At 30.8% G+C, this 22936-nt stretch overlaps 2 protein-coding genes and 1 long non-coding RNA gene across 3 annotated transcripts; 1 reads left to right on the forward strand and 2 right to left on the reverse strand.

Annotated features, from left to right (window-relative positions):
• Positions 1-1380: 1380 nt before the first annotated feature.
• On the reverse strand, positions 1381-6911 carry LOC114190530 (threonine-tRNA ligase 2). The gene is made up of 5 exons (XM_028079456.2): positions 6753-6911; positions 2836-2878; positions 2647-2738; positions 2467-2559; positions 1381-1799 (listed from the first exon to the last, which is right to left on the reverse strand). Exons 1-5 carry the CDS (start codon positions 6825-6827, stop codon positions 1761-1763), a joined length of 342 nt encoding a protein of 113 aa, XP_027935257.1. The 5' UTR covers positions 6828-6911; the 3' UTR covers positions 1381-1760.
• Positions 6912-12603: 5692 nt separating this feature from the next.
• LOC114190119 (uncharacterized) lies at positions 12604-20146 on the forward strand. Its single transcript, XM_028078888.2, has 5 exons — positions 12604-12638; positions 12734-12828; positions 12880-12974; positions 13070-13160; positions 19940-20146. The coding sequence occupies exons 1-5, from the start codon at positions 12604-12606 to the stop codon at positions 20011-20013; spliced, it is 390 nt and encodes a 129-aa protein (XP_027934689.1). The 3' UTR covers positions 20014-20146.
• LOC114191956 (uncharacterized) lies at positions 18026-19772 on the reverse strand. Its single transcript, XR_014996727.1, has 2 exons — positions 18492-19772; positions 18026-18312 (listed from the first exon to the last, which is right to left on the reverse strand). It is a non-coding gene; the product is annotated as an uncharacterized LOC114191956 (long non-coding RNA).
• Positions 20147-22936: the final 2790 nt, after the last annotated feature.

Here is a 22936-nt window from a genome sequence, read left to right on the forward strand (position 1 = left end):
TTGCATTGTACAGATGTCCAGTTGAATGTGATGTTAAAGGACACCTTGGTGGATTATTTTGTTTCTTCTAAAATGATAAATCTGAAACATATTTCCAGATTCATAAATACATTTCGGACTCAAAAATATATTTCGAAATATAAAAAAAGAGAAATTTTTTTGAAACAAGTGTTCTAGGAGTCATTCCTGGATCTAAAAATACATTATGAAACATTAGTAGTAAGATTTTTTTTTTGTATTATAGAATGATTGTTTTGAAAGGTATTTTTGAATCTGAAAATACATCTCAGACTCGGAAATAAATTTCAGAATACAGAAAAAGGATTTCCAGAACAGATGTTATAGAAGTTATTTCTAAATTTGAAAATACATTCTGAAACATATATTCTGGAATATTTTTTTTTCTTTTATCTCAGATTGAATATTATGGAAGGTATTTAAAAATATTTTTCAGAACAGTTATTCTGGAATAAAAGAAAAATCTGAAACAGAATGTATTTTCGGATCTGAACCACTTTGTCCCAGAATGTATTTCTGAGATCAGAAATAACTTTCAAACATCTATTCCGCAAAAAAAAAAAATTATATTCCAGATTTGATGTTTCAGAACAAAAAAAAAAACAGAAAAATTCGGAAACACTTATTTCGATTTTTTTTTTCCTATATTTTGGATTGGGTATTTCGGAAGACATTTTCTGGGTTTGGAAATACCTTCTTAAACACCCAATTCCAAAAATATTAAAATAAGGTGTAGAGATTTTTATTATATTTTTAAAGAGGGATAGTTTGAGAAATTCAACTTTAATGGGTGTGCAGAAAGAAAAACAGGGGGTTGCAGGAAGATGCATCCAGTTTTTGTCATCAAATCACTGAATCGTCAAACCCATTTTGATTCGACAAAATAATATTATTATTCGGAATCTATAGTTGTATTACCAGTTCATAAAGACAATACGTACAAACTATGAACTTTTTACCCTAGTCGCTACTAATTTTTTTGTCTGAGGAAACTAAATTTATCATTAAAAAAACCTAACTATCTTAAATATAAATGCCTAATTTTATTTTTAAAAATATATGAAACACAACTTTATAGATATAAAATTTAATTCTTAAGTTTAAATTAGAAAACATAAATTACAAAATGTGTAAGAAAAGCATTAACGCCATACTAAATAGTTCACCAAAAGACAACTTCTTCATAATTTTTTCATACACACACAAATCCATAATTAACAAAACAAAAAAATGCACATTTCGACGAAACCCGAGAACAAGAGACTGGGTTGATAATAGGTCAATTTTGGAGTAACGTTTCATTTGTAGTTCGTAGTTGCAATGGTATGCATGGCAGACAAAAAGGCAAACTATTCACTATAATTATGCAACTAATGCAAGTCCTTTCTCTCAGCAGATGCTCCTTTCATATGCATATTGTTTAGTTATAGTTCACATTTATATCAACAAAAAAAAAAACGAAAAACCTGCAGTCAGTTCATGGGTCCTCACTACACCATCTCTGATACCGAGTGTTTAATCCTGGCTCATTTTCTGTGGCTGTGTAGCAATAATGCCCAATGTATGAGCTAAAGTTGGAAGAAATTTGTCTATCATAATGTATGAGCTAAACAAAGATCTGATTTATAAGTTGGTAAAACAATAAAGCTTAAACATATTTAGCATCGCCACGAATATCAACTATAAAACAAAGTGCACAAAGAAAAAGCAACTGTCGATCTCAGCTCATAAACTCAAGAACTCTACAATTTCATTCTCTGTAGCTGCTCATGCGCTGTAGCCTGGAATCAGGAAAAGAAATAGTGCGAAGCCATGAGCCAGATTTCAAACAACATCATTACATAACTTTCACCCAGTAAAAAGGTATATACTAAGTACAACAAATTTCAATAAATCATGTTGGATAACCATTGGAAGAGCAATCAAACATTGATGCAAATTCTCACCGTCCAGATGGAGTTTCAAAACTCAAACATAGTTTAACACTCTTTTTGACTAAATTTAAAATTTATAACTGAATGGTTGCGTATAAGAGCTTAACAAATTATTAAACTACTTGTTTTTCTGACTTAAAGAAGAAGAAAAAAAGCAGTGGCACATAAAACTAATTTTGGCTGCAAAGCTAATTCTAAGCTATTATTTAAACATCATTCCTATATTAAAATTTTCAATCCATATTAATTTTATTCTTTCTTTTATAAATAGATATAATGGCCTAATTTGAACTTCAAAGCAAGCTACATCTTAAAATATGCAAAATAACTTGAACCATATATTTCTCAAAAGTGTAACAGAAAAAGAAAATCATTTGCCTCATTTCTATATGAAAGGTATAATCCAAATAATTGTATGACACTATGGGTACAAACTTCTAAAGCCACACTCGCTGAAATAATGCGCATTTATTAATTAATCAGAACTATTGAAAGAAACACCGGCGGCACTCACTTGCTCTAACTTTAAATTAGCTTCCTTGTGTGATCTCACGAGTTGAATTATTCGGTATTGAAGTTTTGCATTTTCTTCTGTAAGCGTTCGAATCTGAAAATCAAATTATTAGTAATGAGGTATGATATTGAACCATTTAGAAAATGTAATGTAAATAAACAAGACATCGATGAGGACAACCTTCTCTTTTTCCGAAACAATTTCGGCATTTGCAGCTTTCAGCTTTGACTGAAGATCATTAATCACTTTCGTGTTTTCCTCATTTCTAGCATCTGAGCAAAATCTCATATAAAGGTAATTTAGGTCCACAATCTCAAGAACAGTCAATCAGAATATACTAATGGTTGTGTCGAATACCTTAGCACCTACCTTCTTTATTATTCAAGGTAGCTTCTAGTCTTGATAAGCGCTCCTACAATAGAGATATGCTGGTAAGAGAGTTGTAACTTGTAAGAAATCCTTTTAAAAAATACGTACAGGAAAAACTGAAAAAAAAAAAAAAGAGTTGTGCTGTATTTGGTTGAAAATAAGATGAAATTTTGTAATTAAAATGTCAAAACAAGAAATAAAAACACAAGTAAATGCTCTCTTAAGTCCTTCCAATTCTGACATGGGAATTAAAATTTCATTTCAAAATCCTTTTCATTTTATTATAGAAAAGCCGTGTCTCACAAGTCACAACAGTGCCAAAATGCAGTTGGTATTGCAGCAAGTTTATCGTCAGAGTACATAGTGGAAGCTTGATTTCATATCAGCCCAAGATATGGAAAGCAAAGAAAAAATAATGTCTGGGGGAAGTCCTTCCTTTACATATCTATTTTTTCAGAGTCAAATACAATTTAACCTCAAGCCATACGCAGTTCAGTTTTACATAATCTAGGTAATTGATTTGGCAACTTAGTAAAGAGTTCAACCTAATACTTGAAACAGCAACCTACCATGAGCTAGTCCTATTCGAAATAGAAGGAATGTTGGTGCAGAACATGCAAGAAAGGGGGTCAATTATAAGTTATAACAATACTTTTTATTATGCAATTGTGGTAAGTTATTATCATAAAACTGAATTTACATGAAAGCACTGTAAATAATCAATTTCCTTGAAAAATGATGACCCATAGGTAAAGTGTAAGGTACCTATAAAGGATCTATCTAGTGAACTTTTCAATATAGATAAACATTTTCTTTTCACTCATGGAAATCAATCCAGGGATGTTCCTCGTAATCTAGTGAACTTTTGATCTGAGGTTTCTACTCTCAACCCCTTAATTTTGATACCCCAATCCTTCAACCCAAATTCTGTTTCTAGCTACTGTCTCAGCCTTTCCCTCCAGCATGAAGTGAATTCAAACTACTAAAATACTCAAAACCAACTGAAAATAATTAAAAAGACAGAACTAAGGCTATGTTTGGATTGTTGAAAAGTGATGAATGGAATGGAGTGGGTGAAACAATAGAAATAAACTTCAGTCCTATTGTTTGGATATATTATGAATAGAAAAAAGTTTTATTTCTTTGTTTGTCCAATGAATGGAACAGAATAACTCATTTTTTATTCATATATTATCATCTTAACTACGTAAACTTCAATCATGTGTTATCTTCATCCTCACAAGCTAATGGCAACATTTTGCAACAACTTGGCAGTAAAATATGTTCCGGAAACTAAAATACTTTGAGGATATTGAAACTAACATTTCATAAAAGTCTTGACTTGGTTTATATAAGAACATCACGATTAAAAAAGTGACAAAATCAATTTCCAAAATTAAAAATAAAGAAAATAAATTAGTTGCATATCTACATGCCTAGAAAAAATGTGTTAAGAGATCAGTGTAGTTATTTAAAAGCTAAGCCAGAAAGAGGGCATGCAAAATATAATAATTATTAGGTAAATTAAATCATACTGTTAAAACTGAAAGAAAAACCATTATTGTACTCTTATTTTAAAGCAAAGGTGAGCAGTCCTAATGGAATTGTTGAGTCAGGAGAAAACATTCTGTTAAGTTACAATAGGATATTGTAATCATTACAAGTGTCCTCCTGTATGATACTAGAGATCTCTTCGAATTATTAGGGATAAAGTTCTTTGTATATGGATCTTATGTATTGTTGCATTAATTTAATTCAATAAGAACTTTTCTCTCATAAGTTGGTATCTATGCTTCCGCATTTTTCCTGTTGTCATCTTAACTACATTTTTAATTTTTAAGGATTGCCTAAAGCACACTCATTTCTTTTATTTATTTGGGTTGCCTTAAGTGCACCCAAATTGTGTTTCAAAACCACTATCACTGTCACCATCATCACCACCACCATCATTGGTGCTGGAGCCGCCAACCTAAACAGCAAGCACATTAGATGGGTCATCGTCCTCCAATTTCACGACTCCTGGGGTTGCCCCACCATCAGAGCAGCCATGCACCCATGCACCGCCCCTTCTTTGTGCATGGAGTTCACAAGCCACCTATTATTGGTGTGTGACGGCACGTTTGATTGCCATTCTTGCCACCGCTCACTTTGTCAGAGTCAACTTAAGGTGGCAGTTCCAAACATGCCCCTGTTCAGCACTTTCACCTCTGGTTGCATATGTCTCCTTTAAAAAGGGCATTGTTCACTACTTTCTATGCAAAAACAGAACGACTAAGGAATCTCTTCTTTTTGCAAGGCAACTCTACTAAGCAATGTTGACCTTTCACATTCCTCTAATGATAGCCCTCTTAATGGTCAAAATTATCTCCAGTGCGCTGAATTTATTAGACACACATTGAAGGGTATGAGTAGACTCAACCATATTGAAAGGGAGGTCATACCCTAAGATCTGCCAAATTTCTGAATTTGGGACGATGATGACTTGCAGAGTATTACATGTCCTTGACTACAAAAATCAGTAGAAACTATATGTTCTACTATAATGCCTGTGAAATTTGGGAATATCTTGGAAATACTTATTCTAAGCAATAGGACATCTCTACATGTTATGAGTTATGAGTTAGAAACCAAGATATTAGTGTCAAATAGGAGGCCCTCTCTGTTGCAAAATAGTATGGAATACTAAAGGGTTTGTGGATTGAGTTAGACCAATGTCAAAATTTGAAGCTTGAAAATAGCATGGACGTCATCATCTCTTTCCACTCATCCAAAAGACAGGCTAAAAGTTTTCTTTAGCTATGGAACCAGAATAGAAAAACCAGCTCTATTGCACTAGTGTTTCAAGCAGTGAGACATACAAAAACCCACAATCGTCTTTTTTATTGTTCTCTCGATAAGCCAAAATAATATGACTGTTTTTAAAAACAAGCTACACAAATGGTACAGCTCCCAAATTTACAAGTAAAAATTCAAGAGATGCAAATTTGTAATGCGGGGTTAGTCAAGGTAGAAACCAACCAAACAAAAATGAAGGGTTGAGTGATATACATATAGAGAGAGAGTTTTGAGTCAATCTTGAATTGATCATCTGAGTTCTTTCTAAACGAAGCTATAAATGCTACTTGTACATCTGTTAGATCACTCACATTCAACCAACGAACTAGTTAACCACCTAAAGTCATGTGGTGTGTCTCAACTAGCTACAGGAAATTGAAATTTACATGGAATTACAATCACAATCGATGCACTACATAAAAAAACCACGCACTAGAGGGATTCAAAATGGTGCTAATCTTCGGCTATAATAGGAGCAAAAGCAAAATATAAGGAATATACGGAACCAACAAAATGCTAACTCTCACATCTTGTTGTTTGATAATGGAAAATGACTATCAAAATGTCATAAGAGAGGCACAAATGTGAAAACTCCACCATATTTACAACACTACCACATTTCTGTTCTACAAAGTAAATACGACAATAACTTTCTACCCTCCTATCACACTAAAAAATAGAAAACACAAGATAAAATGTCGTGTAAATTACCAATCACTAATATGACGATAAGAAAGAAAGAAAAAACTAAACTAATAAATGCTTTCATGCTTCGAGTTGAAAACATCGAACAAACTAAATTAATCAAAATTTCCACGTTTCAGTATGCAAAACGGAGTTTCACTCCACTTCATGCTCTGCTACAGTATTATCTTTAACTCAATTGATTTTTCAAAAATTTATCAAACAATTGGATTCTTCGTACCTACGAATACGAGTTTGATTTTGCTTCGATACTAAACAGAAATGCGAAGGGCTCGACTAACGGATTTTGAATCGCAAATAGTTTGAGGAATGATAGGTTTTGAAAGAAAGAAGGAATGAAAGAGAACGATAAGATAAGAAAATGAAGAGTGAGTGACCTCTGCTTCTGCGGCTCTCTGATAGAAAGGCTTTAAGGTGAGTTGAAGGTCCACAATTTTCGCGCTCTCCGCCATTGTTGTGTATCGCACTCACTCAACGCTTCCAACTCTTCCTTCTCGCTTAAATACACAAATATGAAAATATGAAATAGGTTTAGCTTAATAGGGTGGGAGACTAATACATGTGACCACCATGGGAATTTTATTTTATTACCACCATTGGATCCTTTTCAATTTTAAAAAAATTGCATATTTTTCTTTTAGATTTTTCATCTATTTTCGGAACCAACTAAGAGCAAATCAATAGATAAAGTGAAGATGTAATTAGTTATCTCGCAAGCATGGTTGGCATTTAATCCATTACATGTTGAAACAATTAAATAATTTGTTCTAATTGTGTTTCAAAATATATAAAAGAGCAATATAAATATAATCAATAATTATTGAATCTAATTATTTAAATATTTTATTTTTCTATGGATTGCTTTTCATGTTTCATTTTATTAATCAATCATACACGAGTGACTTGTTAAGACAATTATATGTTAGTTTATTAAAACATGAAAGTAATAAATTCTTCATATAATTAAATAGTTTCCAATACTCAAATGACTAAAAGCGGGAGCATACCTGATTATAGGAAACAATAGCTGGAAAAAAATAAAATTGGTATCTCATCAATGGAGACCATAATCTTTTTTGTATCTTCTGTAATTTCAATATTTCTAATTTGACTCCTTAATCAAATTAGAATAGTTGTATCTACACATTTAATATATCATGACATGTATATGTTGTTAATCATAGATTTAATTAATTAGCTCACTTTAATATTTTGGCTAATAATATAATAACCCTAACACATTTAATTATTTATTATATATATATATATATATGTATATATTCTTATAAATATTTATAAATGTGTTGACCTTTATGAGCTCAAAATTGCCATCATATGCTTGAGCATACTCAAAATATCTCGTCCATTGATTACACATGCATATAGAACCAAAACAGTTTTAATTGCATTAGTCGCAACTAAACCTAACAATGATTACTAATGCTGACATAACCAAATGACATGGACTCATCATGATACATGTAGCATGAAAATTATGTGAAAATGATTTATACACATCTATTTTCAATTTGTCCTTACTTTATCTCAATAAGATTAATATAATAACCTTAATATACAGAGTGTAATTTCTGAATAATATCCAAAGTATGTCCAAAGACATTGTATGCATGCATAAAATCAAACATAGAACGCAAAACACGTAAAAATGACTAACTCCCACTAAACCAAAGATTTTTAAAACAATAAAACACTCATATGAGCAATATGCTTATGAAAGACCTTGGGTGGAAGTCCCTTAGTAAGAGGATTTGTCATCATGTCCCTTATTGTTCTATTGAAAATTGTTCACTCTATACCTTATTGTTGTTTGAGTACAACACAATTGATTTATTGTCACAATATAACTTAAGTGGTATTTCAATTACTTTACAATGCACAACCCTGTGACAAAATTCCTCAATCATATTCCTTATTTGATGCCTCATAACATCCTGCAAAATAGAAAACGAAAGGGCAGCGCTAGATTGACAAAAGGGCAGCATTGCACCATCGAGAATTTTGGGGTTTTACTCCCAAATGCGAAAATGGGTTCAGGTTAGCAGATATAAAAGCAATTGTAGCCGAATTTAGAACTAAAGAAATACAATTAAGCTCACATCCTAAAAAGAATAAATAAATTCAAATAATGGTCTAACTCATCTCAAGACATGTAATGCACCATTAATATTAAGTCTCTTGACAGTAATATTAATTGCTAGGCTAGTGGTATATTGTTGTAATGATCAAACATTGATAATAAAGCATGTCAAAAAACAAACTCATCTTTAGATTGATGTATCATCAACAGAGTAAAACCTTATAATTATCATATATTTACCATCACATATGTGTATATAATCCGACCAAATATTTAATCTTCCTTTGGGATTAGAGCAATACCAGAATTGGGGATTTTCTTGATTAGGGCTCAATATACTCATAATTGAGATTTCACATAATTAAGGGACATTAATCATAAACTAACAATGTTATGATACCAATTGTTAGTTTATTAAAACATGAAAGCAATAAACCCTTCAGATAATAAAATATTTCCCAATACTCAAATGACGAAAAGCGGAAGTGTACCTGATTAGTGAGAACAATAGATGGAAAAATTAGTACATGGTCTTCCAACTATGGAGCACCTGAAGGTTCCCTCTTGATTTTTTTCTTTCTTTCTTTGATAAGGAGGAGAGAAAGGAACATGAATAATATGTATCGTGCTCACAGATGGAGACTATAACCCCATTTGTAACTTCAGTTACTTGCTTAATTTCAATATTTCTAATTTGACCATTTCATCAAATTAGAATATTGGAATATTGTTGGAATTTACACATTTAATATATGATGACATGAGACATGTATATGTTCTTAGCCATAGATTTAAATAATTAGATCAATTTCACATTTTGACTAATAATATAATGACTCTAACACATTTAGTTATTTATTATATATATATATAGTGACGGATCTTCAACCAAAATTTTAAGGTGTCAAAATGTTGGTTGAATTACTCTTTTGGTTCATTTTTTGTTCAAAAATGTTAAATTGGTTCTCTATTTTTTTTAGTCTCAATTTGGTCCCAATTTTTTAAAAATTGATGTAATTTGATCATTTTGTTAAATTTCTTAAAGTAGAGCAAGAATTTTTCATCAAAATTGACATTAAGATTATGATAATTACACCAACAAAACAAACTATCATTTGATGAAAAACCCTTGATTTGATTCAAAAAACTGAACTAAAAAGATCAAATTCCATCATTTATTCAAAATTCGTGATCAAATTCAGATTAAAAAAATTGGATGACCAACTTGATATTTTTGAACGAAAATATGAAAAAAAAAGTAATCCTAAAATGTTTATATAAACTAGTAAAAATATCGTATTTACTTTTTTTATGATAATAAAAAATAGTAAAATTATAATTATTGTCATTATTATAATTATAATTATAAAATTAAATACAAATATTTTTTATAATTTTACTATAATTAATTTTCATCAATAATGATTAAATTTAAAAAAAATAGTCAAATCTAGAAAATGGTTAAATTTAACAAATGATCACTTAAAAGATAATATTAATAAAATAATTATTTTTATTTTAAAAAATATTTAAAAGGTAAAATTGAAAAGTAAATATGTCAAAAAAAGGAGTTCCTTTAGATATAGATATATAAAAAATTTTAAAATATTAAATTATATTAAAAATATTAAAAGTTTTAGAAAATATATTTAAAATTACATAAAATATAGAAAAAATTGGGGGAGGGGGACATCACCCCGCTTTGTCACATAAAAGATCTGCCAAAATATATATATATATATATATATATATATATATATATATATATATATATATATATATATATATATATATATAGATAGATAGATAAAATGATGTATTGACATCTTCAATTAATAAAATAGTTTTCAGGTCTTGTATTTGATTATTTCTATTCACTCCTTATGTTATTTTTATGTTATTTGATCATTAAATTGTTTGATTTATTCATTTTTTGGTTGGCTAAAACAATTTACATTATCTCACAATCTACACATGAGCCCAATCCACACATAAGTGATTAACACCAATCTTAACCAAAAAGTTTAAGGCAATGAATTTATGGGTCTTCAATCTTATATGATGTTCAACTTTCTCAATTTACTTAATGTGAGACTTAGATTTATACTTGGATACCCAACAATCTCTCTATGAAGTGTGAAAAGATTTAGAAAAGTCAGCACAAAAACTTGTCAAACGATCACTGGTAAAAAAACTCATATTTCCTGTCAATTTTGTTTTGAAATTTTTTTGTAGGAAATACTTACAAATTTTGTTGTGAAAAAATATTTGCAAGAAATTGCTACCAATTTTGTTGCTAAATATTTTGTATAAAACACTTTTCGCAACAAATTTTGTAGGAAATACTTGCAAATTTATAATTTTGTAGGAATTACCTGCCAATTAAAATTCTTAGAAAAAATGACAGAAAAAAGTATTTTCTTACAAAATTTTTAACAAATTTGCGAGAAAAATCTCATGTAATATGAGAATTTCAAGTAGTGGGTGTATACAACTTGAGTCGTTTACACCGTTTGACACGTTTTCACATGCTAACATTTGAGTTGTTTACACTGTTTGACATGTTTTTCGCTTCAGCCAGAAAACACGTTTGACACGACAAACAAGATTTAACGTAATTTGGTTAAAATGACTATATCCATTCATTTTTAAAGTTTGAGGATCAAAATGTATCAAAGTTCCTCACCGAGACAAATTTCAATTTTGCATCAAAATTCAAATACTAAAAACATATTTAACCATATAATTTAGAATTATGATAGTTTCCTTAGAGTTGTCAAAACGGGTAACCCGACCTGACCTAGCTCGACTCACCACGGGTTGATCACTTAGTGAGTCAATCCAACCCGGCTCACTTATTAGCGAGCCAAAAAAATTCCAACCCAACCCGGCTCACCGCGGGTTGGTGGGTTTGACTCACGGGCTCACTTAATGAAAAAAATATAATTTTTTTTAGTCAAAACTAGATTATAATTCTAATTAAAATCTAAATAAACTTTAATATAATCCAAATACAAACCAAAATCACAAAAATACAAATGATCTATGTGTTGGCTAAAAGAAAACAACCTAACATGACCCAAATACAAAGTCTAACTTAGCAAAAAATAATTGTTTGATCCTTTATTTGCAGGTTGGTGAGCCAATCCACGGGTTCAACCCGAGTGAGCTGGGTCAAAAATTAACCTGTATTGAAATTTGTAAGAAAATTTCAACCCAACCCGATCCGAACCCGCGGTGAGCCGAATTGTCTTGCAAATTCCAACTCATTTTGATAGCTCTAAGTTTCATGCCATTTAAAATTTGAGAATAAAGATAGTTAAAATATATTTTCCTCTTCTAATAATCCTTTAATTTAAAAAAGATAAATTCATGACAAGAATCTCATACTCCAAAATTAATATTTTAAATTTTATAAATATAAAATATATTTAAAATCATATAATATATTTCCTCACCTGAAAATTAAGTTTTCTAAAAAAATTAATTCCCATCATTTCTACGAGGGGAATGGACTAATGAATGCTATAATTGGATTCTATAAAACTAAATCCCTTATTACCTATATCATTACATGAATATTTAGTTAACAAAATAAATAATTGAATAATTTTTATTAATTTAAAAATAATTAAATAAAAATAAGAGCTACATATATATTTTTTCTAATGCAATTCTTACAAAATTATATATATTATTTTTATTTTTCTAATTAATTACTCTTAAAAGTAAGAAAATTTAAAAATAATACTAATAATAAAACTATATTATTTCAATGTAATAAAAATGGAAATATATATATATATATATATATATATATATATATATATGTGTGTGTGTGTGTGTGTTTTTTCGCTAATGAATAATAAAATGATTTGGTGGCATAGATGAGAAAAATTTCTTGAGGGGGTTTAAAAGAAAAAGATATATTTTGAAAAAAAAAAACTTAAATACAAAATTGCATTTTAATTTAATTGTTTTTCGTAAAAACAATGTTTTGTAGCAGTTTAGATGATTCTAGATCCCCAGAGCCCACAGTTTTGTCCTATTATAAAATTATTGCCTTTCATTCTTTCTCTGCAAGCAACAACAACGCAACGTGACACTCAGCTAGTCAGGTTTCACTGTGCATGGCACGCAGAGATTCGATTCCTTTCCGTGCACAGTAAAGATTCGGATTCCCTGCCATTGTGGACTGTGTACGCAGACAAGTAGATGAAGCTTTGGATGTATCGTTGAGTGGTTTATTTATGTTGTTAGTTGTGGTGGTGTCCTTGGTGCCGCTGGGAGTTTCGCGTTCCCTCGAGCTCTCCCTGAAGTGGTGCAGTTGGTGGCTTGCGGTGGTGCCCATGGTGGTTAGTTGGTGGTTCTGTGGTTGTCTTTGTGAGGTAAGCGCCGATGATGAGGAACGTGGATCATTTTGGTGTCTTTTTTAATTGATGAGTTTATTCGTGCTTCTATGGATGAGCATAAAACTTGCTTCAAGAAAACAGTTCAGAAGGTTTGTGTTTATTTGAACCTAAGCTTTCTTATCTCGACAATTGTGTGCACCTCCTTGTTATAACCTACATAGTGTGCGCTTTTGGTTTATTTCAGAGGTTTGGTTTGTCCAAGGCTGTTGCAGAGAGGAACACTAACGTTGCCAAAGAAGTTGAGAGTTCTCTGCCTCTTCAGACAGCTTTGCAAGGTTAGTTTATCGTTTGTTCTGAATAAATAAATGGTATATGTTACTACGAATATGAAGCATACATATATGGTAGATTTACGTACATGAGACAGATTATTTGACCCGTTATTTCGTAAATGGAACGAAAAAAAGAAATACCAGTTCATGATGATTTATGTGTAAATAAAAAAAAAAACAAATAAGTGTCGAGACCGGTGAGGACTTCTTTTGCGAGTCTATTAAGAATGGTAGATTGCAATGTGAAATGACACAATCTTTTCATTCAAGAAACTTTATTCACCGGAAATTACCATTTGATTGATAGTACATCATACATCCTCTGTACATTATATACACTATTTATTATATACCACCTTCTCTACAATTTTTTGACGACGAGGTCAACTAGTTTTAATTCATTATCAACCATCTTCGCTAATCTTAATTAAGCCACTATTTAGGTTAGAGTATTGCACAAGAGCCTCCTCAACCTCCTTCACGGCCCTACCCTCATTATCTTAGATTTTCTTCAGATCTTCTTTATCATCCCTATCAATCTTTTGGCCAGTCTTCTATGGATCATAGTCAAATGTTCGAATTTGTGCAACCTCAACCTAACATCCTATATCCCACACCCCCTTCCTCATTGTGCATTTTTTCCTTCTCACTCAACCTTTATTGTGGGTCCCTCAGATATGTTTGCCCCTTAAGCATGACACCACCATCACAATCCTCAATTTTCATTAGTGTCTTTTTATCTCTCAAGAATACTTTTTCAAGGATCACAATGTTGTTCACTTTCCTCAAACTGAACAGAGTGACGAGGATAACAAAGCCTTCAAACAACAACCACAAAGATGACTAAGAGACCAAGAAAAAGACTTACATGTGATACTGAAGGTCATAGATAAATGTATTTCAACTATTATACAATATAAACTTTTGTCTCTCGTCATCAACACAATCTTATTTATTTGAATCTTACTACTTCCATTCATTTATTTAAATTTTTTATTTTACCAACACATTATAAATTATGTTAATTATACACTTCATTTTTCGAGGAACAAATCATCCACAAACCTCACTATAACAACACACTAATTAAAAAAAGTCCAAAACAGAAATTGTCATGACTCTTGACGACATCTATGCAAGGAAAGTCGTCCCCACTCCTAGCAACTTTCGTTCAGGTAAAGTCGTCTTGAATCATGATGTTTTCCTATTTCTCGAACACAATTAGAAGTTACCACACATCTTGGTGACTTTAGTTCAAATTTTTTATTTGTTCCTTCAAAGATGAAGTATAATTAACATAATTTATAATGAGAAAGATTTAATGTGTTGGTGAAATAAAAAATAAAAATAAATGAAAGATAGTAGTGAGATTGAAAAAAATAAGTTTGTATTGATGAGATACACAAAAGTTTACATTACATAATACTTGAAACACATTTATCTATGACCTCTAGTGCCATATGTTGGTCTTCTTCTTGGTTTCCTAGGTTGTCTTTGTTATTGTTGGAGGGTTCGTTATCTTCATCACTCTGTTCAGTTAGAGGAAAATAAACAACATTTTTGTGATTCTTGAAAAGGAATTCTTGGGGGATAAAGAGACATTGATGAAGATCCAGGATTGTGCGCAGATGGTGGTGTCACTCTTCAAGTGACAAACATTTGTGATGGACTTGCAACACAGGTTGACTGAGAAGGAAAAAATTGGAAGGGACTTATTGGAAGGGGGTGTGGGATGAGATGTTAGGTTGAAGGTTCACAAATTTGAACATTTGACTTTGGTCCATAAAAGATTGACCAAAAGATTGATATAGATGATGAAGAAAATCTGAAGAAAACTTAACATGGTGAGGGTAGGGTTGTGAATGGGCTTGAGAAGGCTCCTGTGCGGTATGATAGTAATTTAATTAAGATAAATGAAGATGGTTGATGAAAAATAATGATCTTAAACTAAGCTGACCTTGTCATTGGAAGATTACATTGAAGGTGATATATAGTGCATGGTGTGCTCGATGTACCGTTGCATGTATAGTGTACTATTACAGAAATGGCCTTTCTTTTAATGACAAAATTGTGTCGGTTATTTTCATTGTAATCCACCATTCATGATAGGTTTGCCAATTTCTATCAACTTTTCCTTCGAGATTGTCTCTGTGTGGTCATTGTATGGGAACTTCATCTTCATTATGTACTACTATAAATATCTTAAATTATGAATTACACGTCATCTTTATTAAATGAACAAAACTAGTTTTCATGCCACAAGAACACACCAACAAAAAAGAAGTCTAGAACCGAAGTCGTCATGATTCACGGTAACTTTTGTGTAAGGGAAGTCGTCATCGATCCTAGTGGCTTCCATTCAGGTAAAATTGTCATAAACGATGAGGGTTTCCTATTTCTTGAACACAATTGGAAGTCATCACGTATCTTGACAACTTTAGTTCAAAATTTTTACAAAGAAGTCATCATCAGTCTGGATAACTTCATCTTTTATCTATTTACACAAAAGTCATCACGAGTTTACATGAATTTGATTTTGAAGTCGTCAAGACTCCTTCACTTTAAATTTTATGGTTTTATCCTTAAATAGGAAAGGCTAAGAAGCTTTATCCCACCTAAAAAAATATTAGAAAAAGAAGTTAAATACTAAAACTTTAAATCAATATAAATGTTACCACTTCACTAACACTTTAGTCGGGGTGTTGCTTGTATGATAAGATCTTTCACTAGTCAACTACAATGATCAACTTAATGGAGTATCTTTTATTCTCTGTCATTCCCTCTGAAAAATTGGTATGTAATGATCAATACATACTGATTTGCCAAAAGAATAAAATATGCTTCATTCAAATGTTATTAAAGTTGACCTGTGGCTGACCATATTAAGCAAGCAACATATATTGATTTAAAGATTTAATATTTAACTTTTAATATATATTTTTTCTAATATTTTTTAAAGGTGGGATAATTCTATTCACTCATAATAAAACCATAAAATTTGAAGTGAAGGAGATGAATTTGATCCTTAGATTGAGTACCCACGGAAAGAGAGGTGAACCTTGATTGTAATGTCCCATCAATTGTGAGATGAATATGTGGTCGAGATATCAGTGCCACCATAATTAAGAGTCTCATGAAAAGCGACACTGTAAAAGAACAACATTGGTAATTTTTGTGGCCTGTACTTTGCCATGATGTTTTAACAAACAAAACTTTTACAAACTTGAGAAAGTTCAAGTGGCTTATATTTATTTATTTTTAAATATTCTTCAATGTTATTTATGTCAAGTCATGAATCTCATTTCACACCATTCATCTTCTCCACCGTGCATTCATATTTACACTCCTTCGTCGCACTCGAATTCCCCAACTCCGCATTACATTTCCCTTTTCCTGTACTCAAGCCAGAATCCAAATTATTTCTAGAAGCACCAAAACCAAACACCCTACTTTTCAACTTTCCTTCTGAATTCGACCCCACCTTCCTTCCCTCACCAAAAACTGTCTCCGCAACATTCTTACCGTTCTTTCTCGATCCCTCGTCACTCTTCCTAACACCAAACACAAATTCCACACCATCACTCACAATTTCCCCTTCAAATCCCTAACGGACTCCACCACACATTCATAAACACAAAGTTGTACTTGTTTCCCTTCTCATCTTTTTTTTTCTTTGTTCTTTTTGTTCAAAGTTTATTTCCGTCATGTTACAGTGGCATACCTTTATCCAGGAATTTATATTTGTAATACCTATATGTCAAAAACACAATGTACTTAAGTGACAAACGTTGTAATAGTTTTTACATAGCACATTAAACTAATTCCGATTGACAATATAGTTGAAAACGTATTTGGGGTGAGTGATAGCTGCATGTGGAATTCAAGAAAGGTTGTGGTGTGTGGGTTTCCCCATGATTTGATATTAACATGATGTGCAAAAAAACACTAAAGTCTTTCCAATAATTATATACCAAATAAAATGTATTTAAGTGCAATGCTATCAGACTTTTTGCACAACAGGTCAAACATATTCAATTTCACTATTTATTTCAGTCTGTGTTTGGGGTGGCTGATATATGTATGTGGAATTCAAGAAAGGTTGTGGGGGTGTGGGTTTCTCCATGATTTGAAATTAACATGATTTGCCAAAAATACTCTAAAATCTTTCCAATAATTACGTACCAAACATAATGTATTTAAGTGGCAAAAATAGTCAGACTTTTTGAACAATAGTTCAAACATTCAATTTCATTATCTATTTCAATCTGTGTTTGGGGTGGATGACAACTGCATGGTGAAATTCAGGAAAGGTTGTGGGGTGTGGGTTTCCCTGTTATTTTATTTTAACATGATGTGTAAAAAACACTGTAAAATCTTTTCAATAATTATATGCCAAACAGAATGTAATTAAGTGACAAACCCAATAATTAAGTGTCAAACATATTCATATTCATTATGTATTGTTGGTGGGTGACATTTTGTATTTACTTTGTCAAATATAAATAATGTAGAACACTATATTCAATTTAAGTACTTCGCAAAAGTGAATATTTTCCCATAAATTCATAAACAACAATATCCAATTGCAATAACCATATCAAATATCATCCTCAATTATGTATTAGCGACTACAATAAACAAAGAAAAACTTGTGTTGCATTAAACATAAACATTTTACCAAAACACAAGACTATCAGAGACTACAAACTATTTGCATCATTGGCTAGGACTATTAAAAGTAAAATGCTTGAGTACAAAGTCTTTGTGGAGATTATCTTCGTCCATAATCCAATCACAAATGCATTGTTCCTTATTTCTTGTAGGTGTTTATGAAGTGTTACTAGGTGAAGTCATTAGGACGTCCAATATAGTGAAAAAAAATAAAACCCTCAAATTAAACATAATTGTCAATCTAATTACAAATGTGTATACATGGATGCTTTTGCCATTATATATGTGATTATCATCCCACATTTGGATATACTTCATGACCATAACCCCACAATCATATATGCCAACATAGGATAACCATTTCAAGATAACATCACAACATCATACTACTGGAAATCATATAATACATAGTTCCTCCACTTACAAGTTTGGTTGTATGGGTACATCCTCTTCATGCAAAACCACTACATTGCACATTTGGAACCTGTAAATGTCACCACGATGAGTTACTTCTTTGACATATAAAATTTTCTCGTCTTTTGGGGACATCTAAAATTAGTTATGAATTACAAAGATACCATATTCATGGAAGATTGAGTCTGAACATCAATAATGGTTTGGAAAAAAGAGTATAATTTTTTTTAATCTTTAAGTACCACATACCTTCTCGTTAAGTGGCAAACACAATTCATGATTTGGCACACCACTTAAACCAAATTAAGATGCCCCACTATTTCAAACTGCATTTGGCATGAGTCACATGTCCATGTTCAACTATAAGAATTGAGAGTGTTGTGAGTTTCCCCATGCTGTGAATCACAAATCATATGGAAAAAATAGTACAAAATATTTTCAAAAACAGAAACAAACATGGCATACAACAATAGACATGACACTAAATCACCAAATTAGAAACCAAGACCAGAAACCAATTAGACATGGAATACAACAACATCACTAAAACAAATATTGTAGACAAAATCAATAAAATGAATCAAACTAGGGGCTGGACCAATTAATAAAGCAGTCTTAAAGTATTAGACACCAAACAAAAACTATTTACGTGGCAAACGTAGTGCAACTTTTTTTCATATATATAATATATAACTTCCTACAAATACAATTAAACATAACATTTATCCATAAAGTCTATACACATATCTAATCACACAATCTAACTGAAAAAACCTCTATATATACATTTAACATTTGTACCATTGCAAAAGAGTGTAAATATACAAATTCATCAATGCCTAATAACAATATCAACATCACACTAATGAAACACAAATTCGTTGTGCATACAAAATCCACAAACATAAAAGTGTTCTCTAATTGCTTCGAGTTCATCCTGCATTGCTAATAAGTGAACGTTCCATAATAAAATCATATATCCTATCAATAATTACAAATGTGTATACATGGATGTTTATGTCTATGAAAGCCCGCACAATAAACGAAAGCCCACCGTCGTTCGAGTTTACGCCGTCTACAAAACCATCCAATAAACCCTAACTGAAACATATGCAAAACACAAGAGAAGCCAAAGAGAACAAAACTTATGGGGAAGAAAGTGAGAGAAATGAACTTTGAACCAAACAGAACAAAATAAAAAAGGATGAGAAGTGAAGCAAGAACACTTTTGCGCCTTTGAATGTGTGGTGGAGATTTGATGGGGGGAATTAGGAGTGGTGGTGTGGAATTTGTGTTTGGTGTTAGGAAGAGTGACGAGGGATCGAGAAAGAATTGTAAGAGTGTTGCAGAGACAGTTTGTGGTGAGGAAAGGAAGATGGGGTCGAATTCAAAGGGAAAGTTGAAAAGTAGAGTATTTGTGGTACTTCTAATTTAGATTCTTTCTTGAGTACAAAAAAGGGAAAATGTAATGCAGGGTTATGGAGAAGATAAATAGTGAAAAATGGAGTTCATGACTTTGGCATAGATAACATGAAGGAATATTTAAAAAAAAATAAAAATTTAAGCCACGTGGACTTTGTCAAGTTTGTCAAACTTTTATTTGTTAAAATATCATTTCTCTTATTTTTATATAGTTTAAACTACATTTTATTTTCTGATTTATATCATGATATTACTTGTATGTTTGATTAAAATAGGAATGGTTTCTGCAACATTTTCCTTGGTTATGAAGAGGAAAGAAACAAATAAGTTCCTCCGCCTTTTGCATTGACGGGTAGTGTACATAAAGGACTTAGGAGTCGAAATCATTCTCAGTGTTGATTGGTAAGCTAGTCTCGATGTTGTGTAAAGTACATATCACAAACCTTCACACACAACAAATGGCAATTCACGTTTTTTTATCATCTTCATCCACTCACCAACATATTCATGGTTCTTCCACGCATTCTTTTAGACTTGCTTAGATGTTCATATCATCTGAACCAATTTTATGCATAATCACATTTACTGTTAAAAACCTAGTGTACTGGTTTAATGTATTTGCTGCTAAATCTTGGTTTCAACAATGAATTTGAGAATTCTAAGTATTTTGACAGTTCTAAACATGTTTCATGCATGTTAATACTCATTGAAATACGTTCGATTAATTAGAATTGCATTCATTAGAATTAGTCTATGATCCTTAAGATAAAAAAATATAAGGGCTGTATCCACGGATTTAGCTCATTTTTTTCTCTTAGAAGATTCCGAAAAATCAACAGGGTCATTTGAAAAAAAGAATTCATTCCATGTGAAATTAAAAATATCTTCAAGAGAGGAAAATTATCGATGACATCCACAGAATCCCGTCACATTGTTGTTGAAGCAATCTGTGAATTTATTTAAAAAATAATAATATTAATAACTAAATAATAAGAACCATAAAGTGAAGAATTAACTTAAAAAATAAATAAATGTCTATTTGGAATAATAACTCACTTGTTAATGTTTTAGATGAGTTGGACGAACACAATCACGTAATACTAAAAATTTTCATATTATATGAAAATTTTCTTGTAATTTGTTGAAAAAATTTGTTAGAAAAGATTTTTTTTTGTCTTTTTTTAAGAATCTTAATTGACATGTAATTTATTCGTAAGTAATTATTTAGTACAAAATTTGTTGTAAAAAATGTTTTATACAAAATATTTTACAAAAAAAAATTGACTGTAATTTCCTACAAATATTTTTTCATAACAAAATTTATAAGTATTTCTTAAAAAAAAGATTAAAATAAAAGTGATATGAAATGTGAATGTTTTTAGTAGTGAGAGATCAGATCAAACGTCTTGTACCTTTTATTGGTTGTCACCACATTAAGATAATTAAATATTTGTATTCTCTTTAACTAAGTTGTGTTTCTAATTTCATAATGTTTTTTCCAAAAAGTGCATTTTACAATTTTACTAGGAAGTTCAAAATATATTATAAAATTATAAATATTAAAAATTTAATATTAAGATAATTAATCAAGAAATATCAACATAAAAAAATCACAATACTTCAAAAGTTGTAAAACAATCCTTTTGCTAAGGATTTTGAGTTAAACGTCACTCAGAGATACACATTACATTTCAATATCCTTCTCATTTCAAATATATCTGTAAGTGTCTAGAATTTTGCTAAGGATTTTTTAATATATCTGAAAAATCAAATATAATATGTAATTGATAAATAATTCAGATATGTATCCTAATTAATATACTGATATTGATAATCTTATTTGATTACAAAATCAAAGAAGATATTATTATATTCTAATAATTAAACAAGAAAATCAAGAAAGAAGATATTGAAGAGTGAAATGATCCTCTTCTAAACATTTGTGATATATAAATGGGTAGAGAGTTGTAAAAATGGTAGAAAAACAAGTGTAAAAAAGAAAGGATTGAGTTGTTGAGAAAAGAAAGTGGAGAAGATGAATGGTAATGGTAGAAAGAGTGAAGAAGGGATGAAATGTGAAAGAAGAAGAAAAGAGGATGCAGTTAGGGTTGATAGAAAAAGTGGTGAGAATGGTTCAAAGAAGAGAAAAGCAGCGTGGGAAGATGCAGAGATGGACCCAGAAATTCAACATCTGATAGAAACAATATGGGAGATTGATAACTGTCCCTCGTTGCTAACAGGACAAATAAGTGTTCAGATTAAACCTCCAAGACCAAAGTTACAGAGAGTTTACAAAATTCAAGATCTCATGCCACGAACTCACCAAGGATCCTCGTCTTCTTTATAGTTCATCAGATCAAACTGCAAGGATCTTATTCTCTAACTTTTGTTTTTCTTGAGTTTATTTGGTATATTTTTCTTTTTGTAAGAATTTGATGTTCGTGTGAACAGTGTTTGTTTAAGTTTTGAGAGAGTAAAAATTCAACTTGTCCTTTAATATTGGTTAACATTCATGTACAATCATCTCTTTCTTTTTCAAAAATATTTCTCATGTATAACAGACTTATTTAGGTCTGTAATATTATTTTATCGCAGAAAAAAGTTCTATGTTTTATCTCTCAAGTCTAATTTTATTTAGATGTTGTTATTGCTTGAAACGTGATACCCAAGAAAGATTAAATCATTCGTATTATAACGTATTACCTGAACAATTCATATTATACTGTGATTTATTACAAATAAAAGGGTATTTCTCCAAATAAATCATTAAGTAATTAGTTTTTCACACAAATATTTTACGAAGGTTTCTGTCAAGCAATTCAGAAAAAAGAGAACTGCATACGAAAAGTATTTATAGTTATGTTATCTGGAATATATTATAATGTATTATATATTTATTATATTAATAAAACACGTCGCATTAATCTTTAATTTTTATAGCAATAATAATCCTTATTGTTAGATACAGAAACTCGTGATTTTAAAAAATCAAGAAACATGGTAACATCTTCATCATAGAGGTTTCACAAACTACAAAATTTCAGTCAGAGAGTTTTATAAAACCTTTATACAGTGTAAATCAAAAGTTGTGAAATATGTGTGAGAGATAGTTGGGAATAAGTTCACCGCATTACAATCCAGCTAGTATTAACTTTCAACATTTTCACCCTTTTAATCTTTATAGAAAGCAAAATATGATTTGAAGAGATATCTAGTTAGTAATCGTTGAAGAAGTTTGGAAACATCAGAATGAAGTTATCTTTAAGCAAAGG

The sequence above is a fragment of the Vigna unguiculata genome, chromosome 7 (assembly GCF_037176805.1).
Source record: "Vigna unguiculata cultivar grain cowpea cultivar isolate G323 ecotype 2 chromosome 7, ASM3717680v1, whole genome shotgun sequence".
Lineage (NCBI taxonomy): Eukaryota > Viridiplantae > Streptophyta > Magnoliopsida > Fabales > Fabaceae > Vigna > Vigna unguiculata.